General features: G+C 50.2%; 1 protein-coding gene across 3 annotated transcripts in view; it reads left to right on the forward strand.

Moving 5' to 3' along the window:
* The window catches only part of GFM2 (GTP dependent ribosome recycling factor mitochondrial 2), a 345,387-nt gene that overhangs the window by 66,284 nt on the left and 256,763 nt on the right, over nt 1–22,340 (forward strand). For 2 of the 3 annotated variants that reach the window (XM_085632317.1, XM_085632318.1), the window contains exon 5: nt 13,801–13,898. The exons of the other annotated variant lie outside the window; for it this stretch is intronic. In XM_085632317.1, the coding sequence (XP_085488443.1) occupies nt 13,801–13,898 (98 nt within the window). The remainder of the gene's footprint in view (nt 1–13,800; nt 13,899–22,340) is intronic. 3 annotated transcript variants of the gene reach the window in all.

The following is a 22,340-nucleotide window of genomic DNA, read 5'->3' on the forward strand; positions in this document are numbered from 1 at the left end:
CCAAGAATACGTTTTTAATAAGTTTGAAGGGTGGTCTTATAATCCGTTTGAGTGGTAGGTTATCTTCGAGTCGCCACTTCCTCTCAAATTTGCGACATACTTGCTTCTGGGCTCTCAAGTTGTCATTAAACCAGGTATATGATGGTGTTCTTCTTGATCGATGACACTGTTTAGGGGGTGCTAATTGTGTCAAGGCTGAGTCAAGCCAGGAGTGGTATTGAGCGGTGGCTTGATTGGGATCAGTAGACAAGATAGGTAGCGTTTTTAGCAAAGTCAAGTTTGGAGAGCTAGCCTCCACTTCCCTCCAAGGACAACTGACATAGAGTTCTCTGGGTGCTTTAGGAAGCTTTTTATACGGCAATTGGATGTCAAATAGGACAACCTTATGGTCAGACCAGACCATATGCAGAGTTCCTGTCCAGCTTAGCGAGGGATTATCAGTGAAAATTCGATCTGAGCAGTGTCCTGCCTTGTGGATTGAATCCAACACAAGTTGTCTCATCTCTACTCTATCCATTTGATCCAGAAGAGCTTTTGTGTCTGGGTCAGCGAATTTTTCCAGATGGAAATTAAAGTCCCCTAACACCGTAAAATTGGGGTGGTTGGCTTTATGCGCTAAGAAGGTACCTAGGTTGTCTAAAAAAGTAACCTTAGAGTTAGGTGGACGATAGAATAAAATTCCGTTAAATGAGTGTTGGCCATACAGTTCAGTTTTAAAATCAAAGGCTTCACAGTCCTCGATGTCCATTTTCACTTGAATATAAGACTTGAGGATGGATTTAAGAATATGGGCAATGCCCCCGCCTTTCTTCCCCTCCTGGTCTAGTTTATGGATTTTATACCGTATAGGTAAGGCTAACAGTAGATCCAAGTCTGAGGAGGCGTCTGTCCATGTCTCAGTAAGAAAGGCTATTTCTATCAGATTACCCTCCATGAATTCCTGAAATGCAACCGCGTTCTTAATTAGCTACCTCACATTTATAAGGGCGTATGATATACCTCTATGGTGTGTTTTAAACGTATTGTGGGTCTGTGTGACTATTGGAGTATGTTGAATGCTCAGCCCGCAGTTTGTGCACCGAACTCCATCTTGAGCTAAACAAGGGTCAATGAATAATCCGGGGCATATTTTACCTGCCCGCTGTGGACTGATAAGAGCGTCTCGGCTGTAGTAAATACTAGGACTTGGACCTGAAGTAGCTGGCCCAAAACCGGCAGCATGGCCGGCGTAGAGTGCGTTCCGGGCGCAGACGGGCTTGCCTTTGATGCGTCCGCTGCGCACCAGCGGCGCGCCCGCTGCACGCGTCCGCTGCGCGCCTGTGATTCACCCATCTTAAATAGAGACCAGCAGGCAGGAAAGGCTAGACCGTCACATCCTAAAAGATGGAGGTCAGCCGGAAGTCAGTCAAGCGCTAATCTAGCAGCCCCGCTCTCTCCGCAACAAACGGGAAAAGCCATGCGGCGGACCAGAGATCCGAAACCACAGCGAATAGACTACAGCTAACACTGCTACGATAAGTGCAGGAGATGCAGTTTAACAATGAAGAAATGGCAGTGAAAGTTTTAGTTAACAGTTAAAATATCTTTAAAATAGCGTAGAACGCGTACACAATAGGATCCCAGTGAATAGTTTCCCTCCAAAACAAATAAAATCAAAGGCTGATACAAGCGGTGCTGAGCTTACATTATATGCAAATTACTCTATAATGAGTTAGCGAAGGAGTTCCCCCCCCCCCTTCATATCAGCAAACCTAGATACAGATTAACTGAATTCATGAAATCTTTCAAATAATTTTTTTTAACATTTTTTGTACAAATTACTTTATTCTTTGGGTGGAAAGGGAACTCTTGTGCCACCTCTACACAATTGACATTGTTCTGTAAAAACATTGGCTGTAGAAGGCGGCGTCACAGAGATAATGATGCACGACAAACAAGAAGAACATGGTTAAGATCCTGGATCCCCAGATCACACCTGTTGCAGTCTTTCCCTGTTTTCCCAGAGGAGAACCGATTTGCCGTTAGGTCATTTAACGGAAACAGATTAATTTGAAATAATGTCATAAAAGGGCAAGAACCATGTTCCAAATTCCAGTCCAGTTACTGCTGGACTACCATAGGGCGGCTAGATAATGTTATCACCTCCAACCTTTTCTTTATTGTACAATACATAAGATCTCTTTGGTAGCTGATTATGCTACTGGTACCTTTTAATTGATTTTTTAATTCTAGGGGAGTGAGGGAGGTCGCAACCTCATCCTGCAGATCAAAATAACTTGGCGCTAAGGTAAAATCGAGAGAGAGAGAGAGAGAGAAAAAAAGAGTATTTGCACAGGTTTGAGCCAAATATTTCATGATTCATGAATCCCCTTATGGAATCCTTTTCACTGTTCTTCAGCTGATATTCCCACTGAATTACACTGGCTAATCCTGGATATCATCTACATTCATCGGACAGGGAAGGAGACTGCTACCTATCTTCAGAGCATCTCCCTTATTGGCTGCAAAACCACTAGGGAGGTCCGAGACATACAAAGAGAAAAGCAATGGAGCCAGCACACCCTTGTTTCAGCCCATTGTTTGTTGGTATTACAGGGGATATTCCACAGTCACCCCCTAATAACAGTTGACACAAAGTAGAGGTGTGCAGGGTGATTTTTAATGAGTGAAGGGTGTCTTTAGTTTTTCCCAAAGTGATGGCCGGTCTACCCTATCAAAGGGCGTAAAAAAAATCTATGAATGCCACATTGACATTAACCTTTTAAATTAAGGTGTACTTTTCAGCTATGAGCTTCAGCATACATATATTGTCTAATGTGCAGTGTTTTTTCCTGAAGCCTTCTTGTTTGATAGGGAGGATTTTCTTCTCCACCACCCACTTGGTAAGGTGCTCCAGAATGCTCCTACCAAATACTTTCCCCACCACGTCTAGTAATGCTATTTGGCGATAATTTCCAGGGAGGTGCCTAGGTCCCTTTTTGTGAAGCAGGATTAAGATGCTTCATGACCAGAAAGGGGGAGTGACCCCTTGCTGGTAACAATAAGCAAAAAGAGGCGTGAGCTAGGAAGTTCACAGCAAGGGCTCCTTTTTAGGTCTCGCCTACACATCGCGCATGCATTGCATTGGAGGAGACCTTTAGTAATCCATTCACTTTTTGGGCCAAAAACGTGCACGCATTGCATTGCTTTTCCCTTGCGGGAGCGAGCTTTAAAACCATCTGTTTGTAATTAACAGATGGTTCCTGCTCGCTCCCGCAAGGCAAACAGGCGCAGGCCCCCTCCTCTCTCCCCTCCCCCTGCTGCCTCCTCCTCTAACTTTTTTTTTTATTTTACTTTCAGCGCGAGACGTGCGCGCTTGTTTTCTTTGGGGTGTGAAGAAATACGGCCTTTGTTGTGCCACTTGGTGAGTGATTCAAACATAGTCTGGTTATAGTTTTTCACAACTAATCCCCCCCACACAATTCAAACTAAAATATTGCACATCGTCCATAATGTAATGTAAGTCACAGGCTGCAAAAATTCCGGAGTAATACCATTTGCAATACCTTATTCTCAAATGCACTTTTCAGCAAGGAAATGGGTAACTAGATACGTCTCCTCTGGTGTGTACGACCTTTGCTGTGAACAGGAAATTTTCTAACCAAGACTGTTCCCAATATTCTGTTGTTTCTGGGAAGGGGTTTGATTAGTAGCCCGTATCTCGGTTTTCAGTACAGAAAACACATGAAAATATTGGATCGTAATTGAAACACTCATCCTGCTAAGCCTGTTTGACTAGGCCGCCTCAGTGTTTACCAGTTTAAGGGATTTATGCATCATGTATTTGGGGCAAGAGGCAGGGTATATTTCTTGGCGAAATTGTTGGTGGGCACATGATATACTTTTTCTTTAGAGCGTACCATGTATGATTTTATTGTGCTAAAAACTGTTTCTCCTCACACATGCGCGCACTACTCGCGGGCTTTTTTAATTTCCTTTTCAGTGCACGCGCACACACAACTCCTGGGCTAGTTAATTAAATGTGGTCAATATTGCTGACTCGTCTTTGTTCTAGTTCGTTAGTTGAGGAGGAGCAATTTTGTAAAAGCAAAATTGTTGGCTATGGCTTTGGCAGATTTCGAATCCAGCTTCCCGCTTGTTTAATTATCAATGAATCTCCGCATATCTCATCCGTAGACCTCAGGAGCCACAGAACACAAGAGCTGAGCCTGAGCCATACAATCAAGTGGATGATATTCTCTTCACTTTCAACAATATGAAATGAAGATTCAGAAGCGCATCTTCTATCTTACACATCACCGAATCACACGCGCCTTTAAATATCTTTGGCCCAGAAACGTGTAACCCTGGAAGTTTATTGGACCATTTAGGGTAGCTGGCTGAGGAAAAAGTATTGTTTTTGTGATTAGCACTGTACTTCCAGATGTCTCTCCTGCTGATAAACATTTTAAAAGAATAGTGATGCAACATGGACATACTGCTCTTTTTCATCTCTGCAGACTCTTTTTCGCTTTGGTGGCTTGGCGTATACCCGGGCTACAGTTTTTGCAACAAATGTGAGTTTTACAGGGAGATTCGGACTGTGGGAATGTAGGTTGCCGGCTGGATATTATACATACACTCTTAGAGGTGCAGCTAATGAAAAAAGACCCAGGCGGACAGTCACTAAATAGTTAAAAAGCAAAACATGTTTGAGGGCCTAGGGTTTCGATTTTCAGTACACTTTGTGTAGGTCCTCACCAAATACCCACCTAATTGCTAAAATAATTTCATGTAGTAAGCCAACATAACGCTACAGCCACTTTAGCGATGTCAGTAATCCAGCGGTATGGAGAGACCCCATAGTACAGCAAGGTTAAGAGTTCATTGATCTTGACTTGCCCCACTCCCATGCAGCCCACGTGCAAGTGTCCCCAATATCACACCACGAAACCGCATTTGTCACTCAGGTGAGTGGGGAAATAACGCCAGGTTTGCACATCTTTTACCAAGTGTTCAAAGCATGCGCAATACCCAGGCTGATAATTAATCTGGAAGGTGTTTTTTTAAACTGTTAAGTTGTTTAGTAGTATTATTCCTTAAGACATAGTTTTTGTGAGGTTTGTGTTTTACTGCCCCGAATTCCAATGATGTATTTTTTTGATATGTCCCTATTTTAGATGCTGAGTATACTAATACATTTAATGTAATAGGTGAGTGAGAAAATATATTCGAACCCTAAGTGGGTTATAATTTAGAAGAATAGTTCATGTCAGTTTTCGTCAGGCCCTCAAGGCACTTGCCAAGTGCTGTCGGTGATTGGGTTACTTGCCGGCATGTTCTTCTTTAATAAGGTTTCAAAACGCAGTTTTTTCCCCACCATGACTGGTGCACAGACCTGTTAGGACATTTTATCGGTGATATATTTAAAGTCTTACATTGCTGTTTGAGTCACTGCCACACATCATAAGAATTCGGGGCATATGTATCAAAGGATACATTTGCGATTCTCAAATAGCGATTTTTAGAGAATCGCTAATTGAGAATCGCAAAACACTATGTATGTAGGATTTGCAAAAACATTTGCGAATCCTACATATTCCTTAATTGCGAATCGCAAATTGCGATTCGCAATTGAGGAATACCTCCCCATTCATTCCTATGGGCCTAGAGGCCCATAGGAATGAATGGGAAGACATTCTCAATTTGCGATTCTCAATTAGAGAATTGCAAATTCAGAATGTAATTTCAAGGGTGCCAGGGTGTCAAAAGGACACCCTGTTGCACCCCTGAAATGTGCATGTGTGCACATGTGGTGCACATAAATGCCCTAAGGGCATGTATGTGCGCCACATGGCACTTTGAAAAATGCAAAAAAATGCATTTTCAAAGAAATCGCAAACTACCACCAACTGAAGTTGGTGTTAATTTGCGCTTTCTTTTTTTTTTTTTTTTTTTTTTTTGAAAACCTTTATTTCGAAATTCAGGACACAGCTATTCAGCCGACAGCCCGAAGGTTCGGCAGCATTGCAAGTTAGATACAGTAATGCGTCCCGGATACAATACGAAGAGTAATGCAAAGGTCCAATTTTAAATAAACACAGAAAAAACACACAACAAACCCCAGCAAGGCAGAACATTGAAATCCCATGGCGAAAGCCCCCAGGGGAGGCAGGACCCCACTCATCTACTAAGTATAAGACTGTGTGCGGAGGAAGAAGGGGAACAGCAGAGGCCCAGAACGGGTACCAAAACCAAACTGTGCTGGAAGGTAGGTCAGGGGGAAAGCTGTTCCTCGGGAGGTTCCAGATCCGGGGCAAGACATATTCCCCCCCTGTATTGGTTCCACCGCCCCCAGATGGCATGCCACTTCCGGGGGCGAACTCTAGAGCAGTAGACCGTCTTCTCCCTAAACATGCTCCAATCCATGTTCTCCTTCCACGCGGTCAGTGTAGGGGGACCCGAGGAGCCCCATAATCGCGCGATATCCCTCTTAGCCACCATGTTACCCAGAGTCACCCATTGGGTCTGTGCCTCATCGAGATCAGTGGGCCCCCAAACGTTCAGGAGGCAACACCGCGCCTCCGGCTGTACCACAATGCCCGTCACCTCCCCCATAACTGCATGGACTCTCCTCCAGAACTCCACAATGACCCCACATTCCCAAATGATGTGCAGGAAAGTACCCACCATACCACATCCCCTTCTGCACAGGCCATCCTCCGAGAATCCCATGTGGACCAGCCTTGGCCCCGTAACATACACCCGGTGCAGTATTTTAAGCTGCACCAGCCTCAGACGCGACGGGATCGCAACCTCCTTAGGCGAAGAAACCGCTGACTGCCAGTCCTCATTATCCAACTCGAGGCCATCCCTGGTCCACTGTTCTCTCAGCCCCAATAGCAAGTCTGCCCGGACGTTTATCAACTTCTTATATATGAGCGAAATCGTGCTCTCGGGCATATGACCATCAAGGACTCGGTCCTCAAGGGGAGAGGACTCCGGCACCTTCTCACCCTCCACTAGGACTGATCGGAGGGCGTGACGCAGCTGGATATACCTAAAATACTCTGAAGGCCCCAGCTCAAACTCAGTCTGCAACTCCTCGAAAGACTTCACCCTCCCCTTATGCAGCACATCCCCCACCTTGGATATCCCTATCAGATCCCACTTATCAAAGCCCTTCGTATGCCAGAGTCTTCCCAACCTTTCCGATTCAAACAATGGGGTAGCGAGGGTTAGCCTGTCCTTCCAGCCCAGCGAGTCGATCGCCATCTTCCATACGCGCACCGCCACACCTGTGGGCCCCGTGAGGGACGAGTCTAGGGACCGCGAATACAACGCCCTATAGTAGTTGCCGCCGCGCAGCAGCCACCTATCCATGGCATACCCAGGGCTGAGGGCAGGGCCGTAAAACCCATGGTTGATCGCGCTCAACTGCGTGGCCCAGTAGTACCGTCGGATGTCTGGGAGCGCAATGCCCCCATCGTACCATGGGAGCGTCAACTTTGAAATAGCTATTCGCGGCCGCCCATCCCACAGCAACGTCCTTTGGAGGCCTTCGACCTCCCGAAAGTATTTTGCCGGTACCCAGTCCAAGGTGTTCTGGAGGGCGTAGAGGAAGCGGGGAAGAGACATCATTTTGAACAGGGCCGCACGCCCAACAAGGGAGAGCGGCAGCCTCCGCCAACCTTCAACATCTCGCCTCAAGCGTGCCAAGGGGGGGAGCAGGTTCCTCTCATAGCGCACAACAGGATCCATGGATATAAAAATCCCCAAATACACAAAACCTTGCTGGGCAACCTGTATCGAACATGTTCTAGGGATCGGTGGGACCTCGCCACTAAGAACGTACAAGTACGATTTGCCCCAATTAATCACAAGCCCCGAGTTCCTACCGAACGACGCGAGTACGTCACAGACCACTATAAGTGACTTCTTTGGTGAGGCAAGATACAGCAGGATATCGTCGGCATAAAGCGAAATACGGTCCTCGTGATCAGGCGACCACCGAAGGCCCCGTATATCCGGGTGCCAACGTATCCACGCAGCCAATGGTTCAAGGGCGAGGGCGAACAACAGAGGCGACAGGGGGCAGCCCTGCCGAGTACCCCTTCCAAGCTGAAACGGAGTAGATGCCCGACCATTCACCACAACATTCGCTAGTGGCCCCTCGTACAGCAACCGGACCCAACTCACAAACCCGCGACCGAAACCAAACTTGGCCAGCACGGCCCATAAATATGCCCACTCCACCGTGTCAAAGGCCATCGTGGCATCGAGAGATGCCACAACAGCCGGTTCACGCAGCGTGCCCGCCCTGGCGATGACGCCATGAAGACGCCTAAGGTTCAATGCTGTGTTTCGGTGCGGGATAAAGCCAGATTGATCCGGGTGGACCAGATCGCCAAGTACCCTAATCAGACGGGTAGCCAGGAGTTTGGCCAGAATTTTCGGCTCAGAGTTGAGGAGTGAAATGGGCCGATAGGAGGCGCATCTATCTCGGGGTTTACCCTCTTTGTGTATGACCACGATCGACGCCAGCCGCTGATCCAACGGAAGGATCCCATCTCCCCGCGCCTCCAAGAACATGGCGCGCAGGTGAGGGGCGACCCTATCCGGGAACAGTTTGTACAAATCGATCGGCAGTCCGTTCGGTCCAGAGGCCTTACCCGAATTCAACGCGCGAATCGCCCCCGCCACCTCGTCTACCGTGATGTCGCCATCCAAATCGTCCCTATCTATATCAGAGAGGCAGGGCAACTCGATATCACGGAGGAGATCAGACGAGTCTTCGGGCGGCCTGTCCGACACAGAGGAATAAACCCTATGAAAATACTCCGCGAAACACTCCACAATCCCTTCAGGTTCCACAATCGCCTCTCCCCCCTCTCCAATCAACTCTGGCACCACTCTATTGACCCGTTCCTTCCTGTCCAGCCACGCCAGGAGTTTCCCTGCCTTATCTCCAACATCATACAGACGGCCCTGTTGTTCCCTGCTGAGGGTCTTGGCGGCGTCCGTCACCAGGTCCCTATACTCCGCATGCTTCAAGCAAAGCTCATGCAATGAGGACTCTGTGACCTCCTCCTCCATATCCCCTTCAAGGGCCGCAATCTCCTCTTCTACTTGCCGCACTTCGCAATCCCTCCGATTCTTGGCAGTCACCACCAGGGAGAGGGCCTCCCCCCGAAGCACGGTCTTAAAAGCTTCCCACAGCGAGATCGCCGAGTCCACGGATCCCAGATTGTCCTTAAAGTAATTATCTACCTTCTTTACCAGGGCGCTGCGCATCTTGGGGTCTCGGAAATACCAAGGGTTAATGGGGGCCACCCTCCCTCCTCCCTCCCGACCGAGATCCAGCCGGATCCACACTGGCGAGTGATCAGAGATTCCACGTGCCATGTGCCTCGCCTCGGATATCAACGAGGCATGTGCGGCCAGAGTGAGCAGGTAGTCAATCCTGGAGAGGCTACCATGCGCCCCGGAGTGAAACGTGTATTGACTCTGTGTGGGGTGCCGGAGCCTCCAGCAGTCTATCAGGCCAAACGTGTCTAGGAGGTCTGGAAGCCATTTCTGAGCCCCCCCTGTGTCCCTGGGCGGGTATCTATCCAGCAATCCGGAACCCACAGCGTTGAAATCCCCTCCCACTACCAGCATGCCCCCCGGGAGAGTCAGCAAAGCCCTGCCCAATTCAGCAAATGTGGCGGCCTGCAGGGCCGGCGGGACATAAACCGAAACCAAAGTCCTTCCTTCCCACCGCCCCGCCACCGCCACAAACCTCCCCCTATCGTCAACAATGGTGGAGTCCACCTCAAAAGGCAGCGATGCTCTAACGAGGATGCCCACCCCCCTGGACCCAGAAGAGAATCCCGAGTGTGCAATGAATTTATACCCCTTCCTATTCAGGGCATAGCACGTATTGCCTATAAGGTGCGTCTCCTGCAGCAGTACAACGTCTGGCATTGAGCGTTTCAGAAATTGCAAAACAATCCCCCTCTTAATGCGATCCCCCAAACCATTAACATTCCAGCTTATAACACTTAGGCCTCTACCCCCCATCCTCAAACGGAAAGAGGCCCACCCCACACCCGAGGCGCCACCATGGAACAGCCCTGAGGATAATCATCATGCCTTGCAGAAATAAACCCCCCAACAACAAACTCAAACTCCCCATAACTCCCCCCACCCTGCACCCCTGCTGCAGCTTAAAAAGCCCCCCCAACTTGCAGTGTGCCTGTCGCCCTACAAAAACAAAAATCTACAAAAAGTACCCCAAGGGAGGAAAAGAGCACCCCTCGTCCTCCCGCAACCCTCCACAGTTACTGCACTCTATTCAAATCTCCAAATATGGTCAAATCAAGTCAGGCCGGCTTTGAGTTATCAGCCCTGTCCATCCCGGCCACTGTCTCCATGCTCAACTGTGTCGTCCCCGGTCCGTCGCCGGGGCAAAGCGTCCAGCCATTCATCGGCCATAACAGGAGAGTCAAAAAAGAATGTCCGATCTTCATGCACCACCCGTAGTCTGGCGGGGAAAAGCATGGCATACTTTAGGTCCCGCTCCCGAAGCCTTCGCTTCACCCCCAGGAAGCTCTGTCGCTGTCTCTGCACCTGCTGGGTAAAGTCCGGGTAAAAATTCACCGACGCATTCTGGAAGGGGACTGGGCCCATCACCCTCGAAGCTTGCAGGATAGCGTCCCGATCTCGAAAATGAAAGAGCCGGGCGACAATCGGCCGCGCCGGGGCACCCGCCTTGGGCCGTCCGCCCGGCACCCTATGGGCCCTTTCCACCGCAAAAAACTTCCCAAGGCCCTTAGGCTTCAGATGATTGAGGACCAAATCTTCCACAAGCAAGTCCGCCGAAGCCTCATCCGAGGACTCCGGGACCCCGATTACGCGCACGTTGTTGCGCCTGGACCGGCTCTCGAAGTCCTCCAGCCGGCGGGCGGCGAGGTCACTCTCGGCCCTCAGCTTCCGGACCTCGTTCTGCAGGTCCGCAACCTCATCAGTGAGGCCCGTGGTCTTGTGGTCCAGGTCCTTAACGCGCTCGTTTGTCTTGCCCAGGTCCGAGCGGATCAAGTTGACATCCACCAGGATGGCGTCCACCTTATGCGCCAGGGCCTCGAATTGCCTCCCCATCGAGGTCTGCATCCCATCAAGCGCGCCCATGACATCCTGCAGGGAGAGCTCCGGGGTCCCAGGTGAGTCCCCCTTCTGGGCATCCGGCGCCTGGCTCGATCCACTCGGCGATGTCTTCAGGAGGGCGTAGCGGTCCATACTGTTGACTTGGGAGTACGTTCCCCGCCTGGTGGACTTAGTCTTCAGCCGATCTCCTTCTGCCTTGCCCGACATAATGGACTCCAGGCAGTCCAATGCAGTGAGGACCGTCCCCTCTCAGAGAGAGGTATAAAGAGTGAGCAGGTCCGCCTTGTTCTGCCAAAGTAGCCCACCGAGCGTCCCTGGGGTTTATAGAGCCACCCAGAGCACTACAGTGTCCGGGAAGACAAAGGGAACGAAACCGAAAGTGAAAGAGCGAGGGCCTCCGTCCGATAGTTCACACCTCACCAGGCCGTTGTTGATCAACTAGGAGTCGGGCATCCTGCCAACTCTAGCCCCTGGCTTCTCCGGGAGTTAGGCCGCAATCTTTCGCCAGTCATAAGTCCGGTTCCCGATGGGCGATCCGACCGCGGGTAGCATCAATCGCCTCCCTGACAACTCAGCAACACGGTGCCATGCATACCATCAGGATTAGAGTCAGGATAGTCGACGGAGGGCGCGAGGGTCTCGGGAGCTCTAAGCTCACGCGGCCATCTTGGTCAAGCGCTAGGCTCCTCCCCCCAATTTGCGCTTTCTTAAGGTAAATTCGCACAACTTGGGTGCTTCCAGAATTGCATTTAAGGAATCGCAATTTGGGAATCCTTAAATGCATTCGCAAAATAGGGATACATCCCAAAAGGATTTTTCCCGTTCGCAAACAGAATGGGGAAAAAGGCTTCATACATATGCCCCTTAGTTCGGTGTTTTTTTTTTTTTTCTCTTGCAAGTAGCGGTGGTGTAATGCTGAGCGTGGGGACTTTGAATGCTGCAAAACGCTAGTTAATGTTCACTTGACCTGTTCATTTGCACCTGAAAAGCCTGTGTCACCATTTGCCTCCCCTGCTGCTGTTTGACCTCTTTTGCCAAACCTGCGTGTTTAGCCATCAATAATTGCATTCTGGGGCTTATAGCTTCACATTTTTGATAAACGTTTTGGCTCAGACATGCAATACGTTGCTGCCTAGTGGAAGATGTTATCTATAGTGGCTACAGGTATTATGGCAGTTACTTATCTATACTCCATAGATAGTGTAACGTACCTCACAAGTCGAGATAGCGGTATTAAACATTTGGTGGTGCATGGGGCACTGTGGGGAAAGTTTTGGGATGGAAAACCTTCTTAAAACCACGAGTCCACGCATCTAGGGCTTCTCTAATGGTAGCAGGTGCTTTCCTGAAGCCATCACAGAAGGAGTGTCCACCTTTTTAAATCCATGTTCTTCTGAAGTGTCCCAGATTTACATGTTTATGCAACAAAAGATTCGTTTTCTGTGCCCCAGCGGCTGACAGCGGGTAATTGGCAATTTCAGGCTACCACCTCCAGAATCATTTTGTGAACAGCCCCCAGGGTGAATCATGCTATACAACAGCGCTGCAGGTGGAGCCTGCAGCTTTGTGGTGCTTCAAAGCCACGAACACGTGACCGCAGTGTACCTTTAGTCTACTTCCCTAAGGCTCTGAATGCCGTGCAGCACGTGCACCATCGTAGGCTAGTAAAGGCGGGGCGTCTATTGTTGCGAGGGCAGTTTCATGACCGGGCCTCAATATAGTAGAGTGAGGCATAGCCAATAGGTCTCGCCTTTGGGACCTTACAAGTATTTAATTATGCAGCACAATATCCTTGTTGCAACATCAAGTGTTGCATGGCTAAACACTTATAATGTCCCAAAGGCGAGACCTATTGGCTATGCCAATGCTTGTTAATGACTGTCATGGGGATTTCCTCTGGGACCATTGCCCCTGAGGATCTCCTGCTCTTGATAATTCCCATGATCTCGCTCATAGAGGGAGCATAACATGCTGAGGAAGTAGAGGTAGCTACTGTAAGAGAGAGGAGGCAGCCAGACCGAATCAGTGTTTCCAGAATAAAGTTCTTAAAGATATGTTCTCCATACTGCTTCTTATATGGGAACCCGGAAGAGACTTTGATCTGGAACCACAACTGACAGCAATTATTTCCCAGCATCTTTTGACATCTTTGCAGGAAGCTGCCTCATGTAACTGAACCCAATTATGTTCTTTTTCTCTTTTCTTAGATTACGTTTTTTCCTGCATCTTCTCCTCTTAAAGAGATTAATTAATTTGCTTAGTTTTGCAAGAAAAGCAGGATGATTTGTTTATTTTACAGGCAGAGACCAGGGTTTTTGCACAGGTTCCATGCATTATCAGCGGGACTGGCGAAGAAAGCTGCTGACCTCCTACTAATGCTGTCAGTGAATATTTTAGTTGTACAGATGCTATGAATGGCACAACAACAGACCAATGTATGAAGGGGGCTGGCTGAAAGCCCCTTTAAGGAAATGTATTGTGTAAATAATTTTAGTGCAGCGTTCAGTTCAACATCAACTACTGCTCGTTAACCATTATTTTCAAATACAAACCTACTTTAGAAGCCTCGTTTAAACCACCAACAAAATAATGATGTTCTGGTGTAAGGTACTATTATCTTCAGTGTGCTAAAAGCAAATATTTCCATTCAAATTGTCATTTTGTTTTTCTCTTTAGAATACGTAACATAGGTATAATGGCTCACATTGATGCTGGAAAAACCACAACCACAGAGCGAATGCTTTATTATTCTGGATATACAAGGGCGATGGGAGGCAAGTGCACAATTTTCTTTATTTAATGAGCCTTTGTGTCATGATCTTTTGACCTAAACAAACAGATATCATTCAGTGAGACGTACTTACAGCACACTGACATGCACAGAACTCAACCTGTAACATTCTGCACATACCATTTTCAATTATCATATTCTTTCAGCAGATTGCCAGTGTCCTTTGGAATTGGAAACCAAAGGAAGGAGCCAATACCCAACTTTTTTGTTATCAAATATTGGGTTTGATGGTTGCCCGGGTGCTAAGATGGCCTCTACCACTTTGTGCTGATGTAGCCCTTCTCCATTCTTTCCTGTTATGGACCCCATGCACATTTGATGTTGGGGACTATACCTGGAGGGGTGAAAGTGGTGTGCCTTTATAGTTTGTACTTTTCATCTAGAGGCGGCAGCAGAAACTTTGAGATGCATCCCATCTCCCCAGAGACTTTGTTTGGGAGTACCGCACTCATGCACAGAAGGAGCAATGGCAACACAACTTACAGGCTACCCCTTAGAGTGAGACAGTGAGACACTGGCCGAGATCTGAGGGGATGGGAGAGAAGTAGGGGTTGATGGGAGGACCACCACAGTCATCCAGGACCACAACAAGGTGTTTATGTTTCGAGAAGGGCTCCTAGGAATGGAAAAATGCCAGAAAGAGGTTTCCTTCCCCTGACAGTGACTACCACAACATAGGGGTTGTGTTAGACCAGGCAACGCAATCCTCGGGGAGGTCGAAGTCCACATTGCAGCCTCGCAGCTCCTCTGAACCAAAGCATTGCCCCCGACTGCGTGCAGCATCCTCAACGCTGGACTTCTCATCCCAAGCCGCATCAGCGGGATCCTTGATGACCATGCAAGCCCTCACATCGCAGCCTCGCCGCCTCTCCGCCTCTCGGAACTGACGCATAGCTAAGGCTGCATAACGCATCTTTTATGTGGATGCTCGCAATGCTCCGCAAACAAGGATTTAAGGTACTTTGTTCAGCTGGCCTAACTGGGCCCCGGTAGTCGGCCCGCACTCCATCGCAGTTGGCCTGAACTTGTGACTTTGTCCCGGTCCCGTGTGACCAGATATCCACAGTTGGTGCTTTTGGCGCTATTTTAAACCCTTTTAAATGCCATATCTCTGGTATCTAATTGGATTTTTTTTAATTTTGTCTTGTTTTATTTATTAAAGAAAGTTATATTTTTCTAACTTGGTGTGGGATCCTTTTTGTGTGGCGTTTTCTCTTTATTACTGTTAGAGGCAATGTGTCAAGTATTTGTGCAACACTTCAAAGTTAAGCCTGACTGCTCTGTGCCAAGCTACCAGAGGGTTCAACACAGATTAATTGAGGGTTTGCTTGTGCCCTACCCTGACAAGGATTGTGGTAGCTGCTTGACCAGGTTGTATAACCCACACCAGCTCACACATCAATATTCTACCCCGTCTTAGAGCCCTGAAAAGCTCCCCTAAAATTTAGCAGCAGTCTGGCAGCATTATAAGCTGTGACCCTGGAGGCCATCCTGCAGCCATCCGATAACGGAAAAGATCTGCTCAGTGGTGCCTAGTGTTCTGGTAGTAGATGACTTATGTCTGAGGAGAGAGGCAACAGGGCATTTTTATCCAGCGAGGGGTAGCTTTGAAATTGGGAATAATGGAGGTGCGGCCTGATGAAGAGAGTCTGTCAAAACGCTACACAGTTGCTACTGTGCTCAGTTTCAGTACTGGGCCCTAGAACTAGTAGGGACGATGAGCACTATAAAGTTGCAGTAAAAAGGGTATAGAAAAGGCTGCAGGGCTTCAGTGATTGAATGATAAGTGTGCAACAAAAAAGAGTGAGAACTGAGATTAGAGAGCAATAGTTGGACACCTTCACGTGGGAACTGCTACTAAGCTACAAGAGCTATCTTCCTTTCAACACTGCACCACCAAAGTGTTGGTAAACCTAGAAGTGAAAATAGAAGTGCTGGAAAATGAAAGAAGCTGGACAAATGTAAGTGTTTTGTGGTTCCAGCTGATATTTCGCCCACATGAGTGCATAGAGGGAGTGCTGCATCATTTGGTGGATGAGGAGGATGGTTGTGATTATGCATGGTCCTTGAAGATTTAAAGACTGCCTGTGAAACAGAGGAGTGGCGCTGATGTGACAGGGATAACTTTGAATGTAGTGGGGCAGTCACAGGTCTAGAGGGATTAGATCCTACAGAAAGCCTACAGAAGAAGTAATAAAGGCAGTTGAAGATAGACTTGATCTTTCCTCAGTACCGGCACCCTGGCACAAAAATGAGCATCAGTGGCGGTCAAGAAAGACGTAAATCGTCAAACGTCGCCTACGGGACCTGAACATCAAGTATGCGATGCTTTTTCCAGCGAAGTTGAGGGTAGAGGTGGATGGCCGCACGCACTTTTTTGATCGTCCCGAGGCGGCCGGGGACTGGTTGGACACTTTGCCCGGGGATCGGGGCCGGGGGGGTGGGGGGGGCGCGGTTGGCGGGGAGGGCTCGCCGGATCAGGACTGAGGGACTAATAGTAGGCCTTGCTCTGGACAACATTACTGTCACCATTGTCTGATTGTGTAAGTTCCCCTCCTGTGGAGGTCGTACGGGGTCTCTTGGGGGCTCTCCCTCCTCCTCTGGGGGAATAGTTAGTTTTCTCATTCATGGGGCGACAGGCACACTGCACTTTGGGGGGGCTGTCTGGGCTCATGCAGGGGTGCAGGGAGGGGGGAGTTTTGTTGGGATGGGTGGGTTGGGGTGGGGTGTTGTTCGTTTTTTCCGCAAGGCAAACCCTTTACTGTATTGGTGTTTTTGTGGTGCTCTCGGGGGGACGAATGATGGCTTCTGTGTGTGATGGGGGGTAGGGACCTGACTTTGTTGTCGTGGAACGTTAATGGACTGGGGGATAGGATTAAGCGAGGTGTGGTCCTGCAGTATCTGAAACGAATTTCGCCAGATGTGGTCTTTCTGCAGGAGACACACCTTATTGGAAACTCCTTTTGTGCCATGAATCGGCGTGGCTATCGTCTGGTGGCCCACTCGGGCTTCACGTCTGGCTCGCAGGGGGTGGGCATCATGGTTAAGAACTCGCTCCCGCTGGAAATAGACGAGGTGCGCCATGATGAGAGGGGACGCTACACCGCCTTGGTGGGGAGAATGGAGGGCAAAGTAGTTGTCTTGGTTTCAGTGTACGTCCCACCGGGGTTACAGTCTACCACTTTTGCGGACCTGGGGCGCCTCCTCCTTGACCTTCCGGGGGGGCTTCTGGTGGTTGGGGGGGACTTCAATGCTGTGGCTTCTGGGACTATGGATCGTTACCCCCCTAGGGACCTCCCCCGGGCGCAGGCGTGGCTGTCCGGCCTCTTAGATACCCTGGGATTGGTGGACTGCTGGCGTTTAAAACATCCCACGCAGTTGCAGTACACTTTCCATTCGGGTGCCCATGGTAGCCTCTCGCGGCTTGATCATATCCTTGTCCCTGCCGCCTATGCTGGGAGAGTGGGAGAGGTGCGCCATCTGGCGCGGGGTATTTCAGATCACTCCCCGCTCCTGTTCCACTTTGATGTCTTCCCGAGGGGGGAGGGAAGGGTAGCTCCAATCAATGCCTGGTACCTGCGCGACCCCACTATTCGTGCTGACTTGATTAAATCCTTGCAGCGGTATTTTGAGGAGAATGTGGGGTCTGTCCCTTCGGCTATCTCCCTGTGGGAAGCCTTCAAGACAGTTCTTAGAGGGGAGGCCCTCTCCTTCATATCCCATGCCCGGAGGCGCGAGCAAGAGGAGGTGACCCGGGTGGAGGCCGAAATCGCTGAATTGGAGGGTGATCTAGAGGGTGGGGTGACGGATGCTGCACTACATGTCCTACAGCTTAAGCAGGCGGCCTACAGGGCCCTCGTCACGGAGGCGGCCAGGGGCCTCTATAGAGAGCAACAGGGGCGACTGTATGATGTGGGTGATAAGGCTGGTAAACTGCTTGCATGGTTGGATAAAAAGGAGAGAGCGAGTCGTGTGGTCCCGTTGATTGAGAGGATGGATGGTGTACGTGTCACCGAGCCAGAAGACATCGTCTCTTGCTTCGCGGACTATTTCCGCGAGGTGTATTCCCCGGTCTCTCCCTGCTCGGAGGCGGATTCCCATGCCCTGCTTCGGGATATCGCGCTACCCTCCCTTTCGGTGGAGGACAGGGAGTCGTTGGATGCTGCTCCCACCTCGGACGAAATTGCCCTCGCCATACGCTCGGTCGCATCTGGCAAGGCTATGGGCCCGAACGGCATCCCTATTGAGTTGTATAAGCTGCGACCGGATGTACTGGCACCCCACCTCCGCGCGATGTTCCTGGCGGCCCACTCGCGGGGCTCCCTCCCGCCGGACCAGCGTCTGGCTACAATTGTGGTGATCCACAAGGAGGGGAGACCCCGAGACCGGGTTACATCCTATCGGCCTATCTCGCTCTTGAACGCGGAGCCCAAAATCCTCGCCAAGGTGCTTGCCAACCGGCTGGTCGGCGTGGTGGGCGATCTGGTCCACCAAGACCAGTCCGGCTTTATTCCCCATCGCAACACGGCCCTTAATCTGCGGCGTTTGCACGGGGTGCTCGCGCGTGTTCCGTTTGTGCGGGAGCCGGCCATCTTGGCGTCCTTAGACGCCACCATGGCGTTTGATACGCTCGCGTGGCCATACATTTGGGCGATGTTGGCGAAATTTGGATTTGGGCCGGGGTTCATCAGCTGGGTTAAATTGTTGTATTTGGGCCCATTGGCGCAGGTGGTAGTGAATGGACGAGTCTCAGCCCCATTCGCGCTGGGACGGGGCACGCGACAGGGTTGCCCCTTGTCGCCGCTCCTGTTTGCAATGGCCTTGGAACCCCTGGCGGAGTGGCTGCGGTGGCATCCTTCCATCCGTGGTCTCCGTTGGACCCCCGAGTATGAGGACCGCGTGTCCCTCTATGCTGACGATATCCTTTTGTACTTAGCCTCCCCGCGCAAATCACTGATTGTCCTGGTTGACGTCCTGCGCTCCTTTGGCCGTAATTCGGGCCTCGTCATCAACTGGGCTAAATCATGTGTCTATGTGCTTTCCGGGGAGGCTCCCGTTCTCCCGCGGGGCTGTCCGATCCAGATTGCCTCGCAGGAATTTCGGTACCTGGGTGTCTATATCACGCTGGACCCGGAGGCCCGCTATGAGCGGAACTTGCTTCCCCCCCTCCAGCGCCTGAAGGAAGACGTCGTGCGCTGGCGGCGTCTGCCGCTTTCGCCGCTCGGCCGGGCGGCATTGTTTAAGATGATGTCGTTGCCGCGCTTCCTGTACGCTCTCCAGAATACTATGGACTTGGTCCCGGCGCGCTACTTCCGCGAGGTGGAGAGTCTACAGCGCCGCCTTTTCTGGGACGGGAGGCCGCGTATAGCCCTGGCGAAGTTGACGCTCCCGTGGTACGACGGGGGGATTGCCCTCCCGGACGTTAAGCAGTATTACTGGGCCTCCCAGCTGGCTGCAATTAATCACGGCCTCTATGGGCCCGCTTTAAACCCGGCATTTGAAATGGACAAGATGCTCCTGCCCGGTGGCGATTACAATCGAGCGCTCTACTCTGGCGCGCCCGATCCCCGCTTGACGGGCCCCACGCGTGTCATGGTGCGAGTGTGGCACGCGGCCAACGCAGCTATGGGGTGGAAGGACCGTTTGACCCGGGCGTCACCGTTGTATGCGCCGCAGCGGTTGGGTTCCCTGTGGACCTCGAAGGGCTTCGAGAAGTGGGACACGATAGGCATCAGTAAAGTGGGGGATCTCTGGACGAGGGGGGGATTCAAAACATTCGAGACGCTGCAGACGGAGTTTCAGCTGCAGGGCAGTGAATACTTTCGGTACTTGCAGGTCCGTCACGCACTGGGCTCCGTCTTCCCAGACGTCGCCTCCATCCCGGAGTCTTCCCCCCTGGAGGATAGAGTGCTAGACGGCCACGTTCCGGACAGCACGATCTCCCTCATTTACAAGAAATTGATCAATGACCGCTCGGGCTTGCTGACTGGCCTCCGCGAGGCTTGGGTTGCCGATGGGCTGGAGTTGGACGACGAGGACTGGATTTCCGCGGTGGCCTCTCCGAAGGAGGTGGCCATACCGGCTCGCCTTCGCTTCGTCCAGCTTAAGATACTCCACCGGGTTTACATGACGGGGCCAAGGCTTCTGCGTATGGGCTATACCGAGGATGGGTTGTGTAAGCGTGGGTGTGGTGCTTTGGCGACCTTTTTGCATATCCTGTGGGAATGCCCGAAGGTGGAGCGATTCTGGCGTGGTGTGCATGAGGTCCTGCGAGTGGTTACGCATGTCGCGCTGTTGCCTGAAGCGAGGAGATGCTTGCTGAATGTGTGGGAACCACATGATTACTCGGTTCCGCAGACGCGATGGGTGGCTCTGGGATATATGGTAGCTAAGCGTGACATCGCTCAACTGTGGGGAGTCCAGAAGCCCCCGGCGGTGTCAGCCTGGACAGAACACATGGACTGGTGCATGTTCCAAGAAAAGGTGGTGTATGTGGCGAGGGGTAAGCCTGGGGCGTGGGTGAAAGTATGGGGCCCCTGGAACGCCTACCGCGGGGGTATTTGCGAGCCACCATTGCTGCCTGCTGTCTCACCAGCTCCGTCCCCTTAGTTGACCCCCTCCCCCAGCCCCGGGCACAGGGTTCCCCCAGTCCTTGATCTGCTCCCCTTCCCCTCTTTAGATTCCTGTGGATGGTTGGGGTCCCCGATTTGAGGTGCACGTGCTGTTACTTTTGACTGCGGGTTGCCTTGCGGGTGTGGGGTTTTTTTTTTTCTTTTTTTTTTTGTGTTGTTGTGTTTGTATAAACTGAAACCGTATTGTGGGCTCAGAGTCATGTGGCCCACGTCCTTGATACCTCCTGATTTACTTCTCTGCTACGCCAAGTGCCTTTTTGTACGTATGTCACATGCTCCTGTCATTCTAGCGGCCGGCCGGAAGGTTGTAGGCCCATACTTGTATATACTTGAAATTGCAATAAACGGTTTCAAAAAAAAAAAAAAAAAAGAAAGACGTAAATCCGTGTGAGTTCACAGCTTCAGTGGATCTTTCAATCCAGTGATTTTTGGAATACCAGAGGAAAAGATATGCCCTTGCACTGGTGGACTCATCTAGGACTGAAAAGGGTGACTTTCTGCGTATAGCAATGTGGGTTTCCTTGTGGGGGGTTATTCTGGGGTAGTGGGTTGGGTACTGGGATCGGGAAATTCAGCATAGTGGTTGCTACCTGGGAGAGAGGTGTGTCAGAGACTGGTCTTCCTTTTTTTTAAAACTTATTTTTATTGCCATTTTCATATTTCACACATAGTACATCATACAGAATCTTCAAATAGTCATATCAGATTATACATCCAGCAATGGTATTCAGCAACTGTATGCACCGCTGATTCGTAACCAGGAAGCATGAACAATGTATAGAGATATCATGTGGTTTATATCCTGTTGTTTCGGGTTCCATATATGGCATAGAAACTGGGGCGTAACACAGGCATGAACTAGGGGATGGGTATGGAAGAACGCATCCAGTCACACTAGTGAGGATGCAGCGTCGTATGGACAAGGCACCTCTGACAGTCATGTTTGCCTATCCTAGTTGGTGCGTCCGAGAACTGCGGTAGTATACCTGATGCTAGAGCTTGTTATGGGCTTGCGCGGTCGGGGTCCCGAGAAATCAGTTGGGTAGGGTCTGTGACTGTGTGCGTTGGACTGACCAGGTAGATGAGTCGTCAGGTGGGTCCGCCCCCGGGGAGAGCTGCCTAAACTGGTACAATAGCATGGCCCATTCCATTGATATAGGGTACTTGCGAGTCCCTTTCACCTCCTCCTCCCGTAACGTCTCCTCCTCCGCCGCCGCCCATTTGTGCATAGCTCCCACCCACGCCGCCAACGGTGGACCGGTGGGGGAACGCCAATGCATGGCGATGCTGCGTTTGGCCAAGAGCACCGCAAGGGAGAGGAAGCGAGTCTGCACCTTGTGCTGCTTACTTGCGCGGAAGATGCCTATGGCGCTGGCCCAGAGACTGGTCTTCCTATTATGTTTATTATTTTAGTATGATGTCTTTACACATTACTTTTCCCACCTTCTTTGCGTCTTGGGGCTGCAAGGTTGTAAGTGAAGGGCTGTTCTATATCAAATGTGCGTTGTTATAGCTATTGCCACATTACGTTTATTTGGGTTAGAATTGAGAATGACAGTAGTGTGGCGGTTGTGTTCTATTTTCTTGTGAGATGCCAATACAAAAAATGGATCTAAAAAATCAAATACAATTTTAGCTGCTGTTTTTGCTTACCTATATTGACTTATTAATTGGTGTGACTTCCCCTACCTAAATCCACTGTATACGTTAACTTATCCTAATGTGGATTTTCTGGAGCGATAATCTTTTATGCGTGGTTAATATTTCAGCCATTGGCTAACGGGCAGCTAGTC

The sequence above is a fragment of the Triturus cristatus genome, chromosome 2_1 (assembly GCF_964204655.1).
Source record: "Triturus cristatus chromosome 2_1, aTriCri1.1, whole genome shotgun sequence".
Classification (NCBI taxonomy): Eukaryota; Metazoa; Chordata; class Amphibia; order Caudata; family Salamandridae; genus Triturus; species Triturus cristatus.